At 35.2% G+C, this 4,760-nt stretch overlaps 1 protein-coding gene across 1 annotated transcript; it reads right to left on the bottom strand.

The window, feature by feature from the left end:
* Positions 1 to 833: 833 nt before the first annotated feature.
* Positions 834 to 3,625, bottom strand: LOC140839378 (outer envelope pore protein 16, chloroplastic). Its single transcript, XM_073206039.1, has 6 exons — positions 3,392 to 3,625; positions 3,241 to 3,295; positions 1,547 to 1,578; positions 1,389 to 1,422; positions 1,239 to 1,306; positions 834 to 1,108 (listed from the first exon to the last, which is right to left on the bottom strand). The coding sequence occupies exons 1-6, from the start codon at positions 3,500 to 3,502 to the stop codon at positions 968 to 970; spliced, it is 441 nt and encodes a 146-aa protein (XP_073062140.1). The 5' UTR covers positions 3,503 to 3,625; the 3' UTR covers positions 834 to 967.
* Positions 3,626 to 4,760: the final 1,135 nt, after the last annotated feature.

The following is a 4,760-nucleotide window of genomic DNA, read 5'->3' as shown; positions in this document are numbered from 1 at the left end:
CCCACAAAAACAAAAAGAATAAATACAGTTTTGGTTACCAAAGTGATTATACTTTCAAATGACATTATAACCCCTGAAATCCGCGAGTACGAATACAAGTCTCTTAAAAATCTGTCATCCTCAATTTGACATTGCTGACATGTTGATTTATTTGGCCGATAAGGAGATTTTTTGTGAGATGGTCTCATGAATCTTTATCTGTGAGACGGATCAACCCTATCGATATTCACAATAAAAAGTAATACTCTTAACATAAAAAGTAATAATTTTTCATGGATGACTCATATAAGATATTCGTCTCACAAAATATGATATGTGGGACCGTCTCACACAAGTTTTTGTTACCTCGAGCAAGCGTGGGTATAAATATGGTTATTATTAAAATGTGGAGAATGCGAGTAAATGACATTGTGAATCAATCATTTCTATACCGATTTATTGCCGTGAACAGAGATTGAGACGACTGATTTAAGTAGATTTACGAAGTCCCAAGGAAATGTCTCCAAAAATCCATGTTTTAATTTTACATTAATTCCGTTGAAATCGAATTTACCCATTTTAGAACCGTAGCTGAAGAGGAATTAATACATATAATCCGGCCATGTCGCTTGAGAAAATCCCAATATTCTACCCAAAATAAAAGAAATAATTAAACTCTACGAAAAAATTATAAAAAAGAAATAAAATAATAATCGGTTCAACCGGCTCTTGACCTTTTCCAAGAACCGGAGTTGGACCCTCTGCAAGTTACCTTCAGTGTGACGTTTCTCATTATTTTTTGCGAAGAGTCCGTCCCATAGGAAACCTCAAAGAAGCAAACCACGACAACATAATAAAGATAATGAGTTTTCGATGGACAAAGAATAATTTCAGAATCAATGTAGCAGTCGTCATTGTACAAGGATTTATTGGAGCGAGGAACAAAGGTACAAAGAAACAAACTAACATCCAATGGAAACAACACTTTTCAAGTTAAATAATTGAGGAACTCAGCAGCAGTTGCAACGGCACCTCCAGCTATGGCATCGAACACAATCTTGTCTCTGTTTCTGTTGCTGGCTGCCGACAGGAGTGCCCCGGTCACTGCACCACTAATCAACGCGTTCTTCTACAAAATAAGTAAGCAACAGCGCATGATACATAACATCCGGTAATTCGCAACTCAATACAATTTTAAAAGACAAAAAAATTTAGAATTTAATGATTAGTAAAAGGAATAAATTAAATTCAGAAAGTACCCAGTCTTTGGTTCCACGTACTCTTTCCACTCCATATTCCATCCCAACATAAACTCCAGCTACTGCTCCTGTAGACAGTAAATGTGCAAAATAACTGTTATTTGAATTTCAGTCTCCAAAAATATGTTTCTCAAATGTAAATATACGTACCCCAAGATGCACCTTCTCTACACATTCTCTTCAGCTGCAATGACATTAAAACAATTAAACTTGGCACGAAAAAGTTAAAAGGAGTACGCTTTAGCATGTCTATGAATGAGAAAGAAATGACATAAGTGAGAAAACAGTGATGATATAAGATTCTCAACTGAGAATTCCAACTTGTCGGTTGAGATGCTCCCTGCACATTGGAAATCAAAAATCAGCAAATACACTATAATACTTAAAAGAAAATGATTTTAGAGATTTCCACATGATCACATCCATCAGACACTAGATATTTAAATTAACGACAAAAATCTTCACTCTTCCAAAAATCTCACATTATTTTTGGTTATTAAGATTATTATGAAATTATCACATCCAAATGTTTGATATTAGTTCTCATTTATTGAAGTTTTAACGTGCAACATGCGTTTCTGTATAAACTACAAATATATAGATAGAGAAGTCCTTGGTCTCCCTCTCCACACATATAGATTTAATTATATAGCTGCTTATTTGAACCTCAATATGATTAAAGAATAGTTACCATTCATCCAACTGTCAATGCATTTTACCGACACTAACAAATGTTCAAGAATCAGTCTCTACCAGGTTGCACCCAACAACCTCATTATATGATTATTAATTTACCACTGAACACAAAGATTACGGAAATGAAGAAACCACCCAAATAGTTCTATATATTAACACCCTCTATGTCTAGGATGGGATCCACTCAGGATGAGAATTAAGTATCCAAGACTTGTGCATATTGGTTGGGTACACGGAAAACAGAGACCCGAAGTAAACATTCAATGCAAATTTGAAATGTAAAAGCCCAAGTGTGCATCTGCATGGGTTTCAAACACGAGATCACTGTTTTCAAACAACATGCTAGTTTACAAATGTAATCCAAGCTCTGAAAACATATTGTTCTTATTTAGTCAGACGTCACAAAATCTTTTAAATTAAGTTAAGATTCTTAGATTAATTGCTTCTTTCCAAATTTAGGTATTAGCTTAAAAAAAGACTTGCATCATCATCCACACACATATCATGGACTATCAAGAATATATATCTGAACAATAGGGAAAACAAAGTCTGCAAGGTTCTCCAAAGTCCACTCACGGTAGCAGAGCAAATTCAGCTTATCATTTCTACAGGGGATTTGGCGTTAAGATTCCTTGGGTATCTTTGGAATCACACATCCTTCCAAAGTACTCATTTATCCTATGGTTGGGAGTTCACGGTAAGCTGCTGCTTATGAAGGACAGGCTTCCTTTTGTCGAGGACAAAATGTGTGTGTGTTTTGCAATCTTGCTGTGTTAATGGGATAATGATAGGTATCGGCTTCACATTTCTTAATCGATGACTACAATAAAATGCACTGTAAAATAGTTCAAGAAGGTGTTGGCTATGTCATATATGTATAATTCTATCTATCTAGTCTGTAGGAACAACTTCATCTTCGATACATAGATTCTAGTTTTGATTTACTTTTTGAGAAAATTAAGCTACGTGTTTTTAGATCCTTGTGACTTTTATTTTAGTTAAATTATTCCCCTCTACATTAGACCAAGAGGCTCGTTGGTACGGACAATTTCGGGCTTCACAACAAAATCTACGAGTTAAATGCTCACATTATAGGCTGGACGAAAACCAACATTCATTTACCAATTACTACTGATAAATACGTAACGGCGGTCCGAACGTCCTTGATCTATAGCGCAATCAAATCAAGAATACATCCCTAAATCCTCATTTCTGGAAGTAACAATAACTTGTGTTAAAACTAGTTTTCAATGAATATTTGTCAATCGACCAATATCAAAATAAACTGCATTAAGAGAAATAGAACCGTGTCTTATAAGAATGTCATATGTTTCCTCCGCAGCTACTTTGGTTGCGGCCACCTGAATCCCGGATAACAAATACAAATGCTTGCATCACACAATATAATAATATATCGTAACAGAGACATGGGATGAAGGGTAACTGTTTCTTCTTACAGCGCCGATCTTCAAGAAACCATCGACAGCGAGGTTGAGCAATGGGTTGCCCGTATCCACCATGACATCCACTTTCGCCGAAGAAAATGATCCCGAAAACCCGTTAGACATTCTCCTTTAGTTTCTCTTCTGGGTTCTTCGCTTCGTATTTTAATCCGACCCAAAGTTTGTCTTTTTCTGTAAAGAATACGCCGCGTGTGTTCGCTTATCCTCTCTTCTTGCCGACACGTGGTGTACGGTTTTAGGCATTCACGGATTCCACTTTGCCAATATCTCTTATCCAATGGAAATTAATGTCATATAATTTTCTATGATTCTTATTTTATTTCACCCTCTACAATGAAATATCAAATAATAGCTCCAATGAAATCTGACTCAACTTTGGATTAATTTAAACATGATATAACTACAAGAATTGTGGCTAGTTCAAGCATTCATGGGTGGGTTTTGGTTCCTTGATGTTCAAAAAGGATATGATATTTATTTAACTAATATTTTTGTTCAACTCCAATTTTATTTTTAATTATTTTTGTTCAACTCCAATTTTATTTTTAACTGTTATTAGAGCCAATGTCGATTACAAGGGACCACGATATCGGTTTGGCATACAGTTGGGGTTGATCATTTGTGAATAGGCTTAGCCCAGTTGTCTTATTCTACAAAATGTGACAACGCACAGTTTACTAAAATGAAAGGCAAACAACAATCTAGTCTTCAAAAATCAGACCGGACATTTATATAGATCCCAGATTGTGTTTTGTGTATGTTTTAGTCCTTTTTTTTTAATATATATATATATATATATATTTGCACAATATTTGGTGTTGCGGACGTGTCAGGTGTGAAAATGCACCGTTTGTGTGAAATGATAAAAACCTAACTTCTAAAAATTCAAGCGAAAGCGACGTGAATTCTAAATTCGACCGTCTGTTCTAGTCTCCTAAAACAACTATAACGCCAAAACGAAAAAAAACTATTGGAATTTGATGAAAATAAACCCCTGACATAATTTGTATCAACAAATCAGTAGGAAATTACAAAACACAACAATATATTAAAGAAAGCTGGTGAAATCTAGACGAAGAATGCTAGAAAATGGAATGAAAAATATTTCAGAAATAAGACGCTTGAAAATAGAATTCTGGAGAGTATTTTGCAAGTTTTTTGCTGTAGAGTTCTGTGTGTGTCGAGAGTTGTGTTGTCTTTCCTTGTGTTTGCCGATCATTTTCTTCTGAATGCTGAGAAGTTCTCTCCACTCCCCCATGAGCCCATGATCTTTACCACTCATGCCACGATTTCTACCTATCCTCCCACGATTTTCTTGCTTGGACGTTATCTGCTTATTTAAATATACTAATGGGCCTCTTTT

The sequence above is a fragment of the Primulina eburnea genome, chromosome 8 (genome assembly GCF_022965805.1).
Source record: "Primulina eburnea isolate SZY01 chromosome 8, ASM2296580v1, whole genome shotgun sequence".
NCBI classification, from domain to species: domain Eukaryota; kingdom Viridiplantae; phylum Streptophyta; class Magnoliopsida; order Lamiales; family Gesneriaceae; genus Primulina; species Primulina eburnea.
This window is presented reverse-complemented; position numbering and strand designations above follow the sequence as displayed.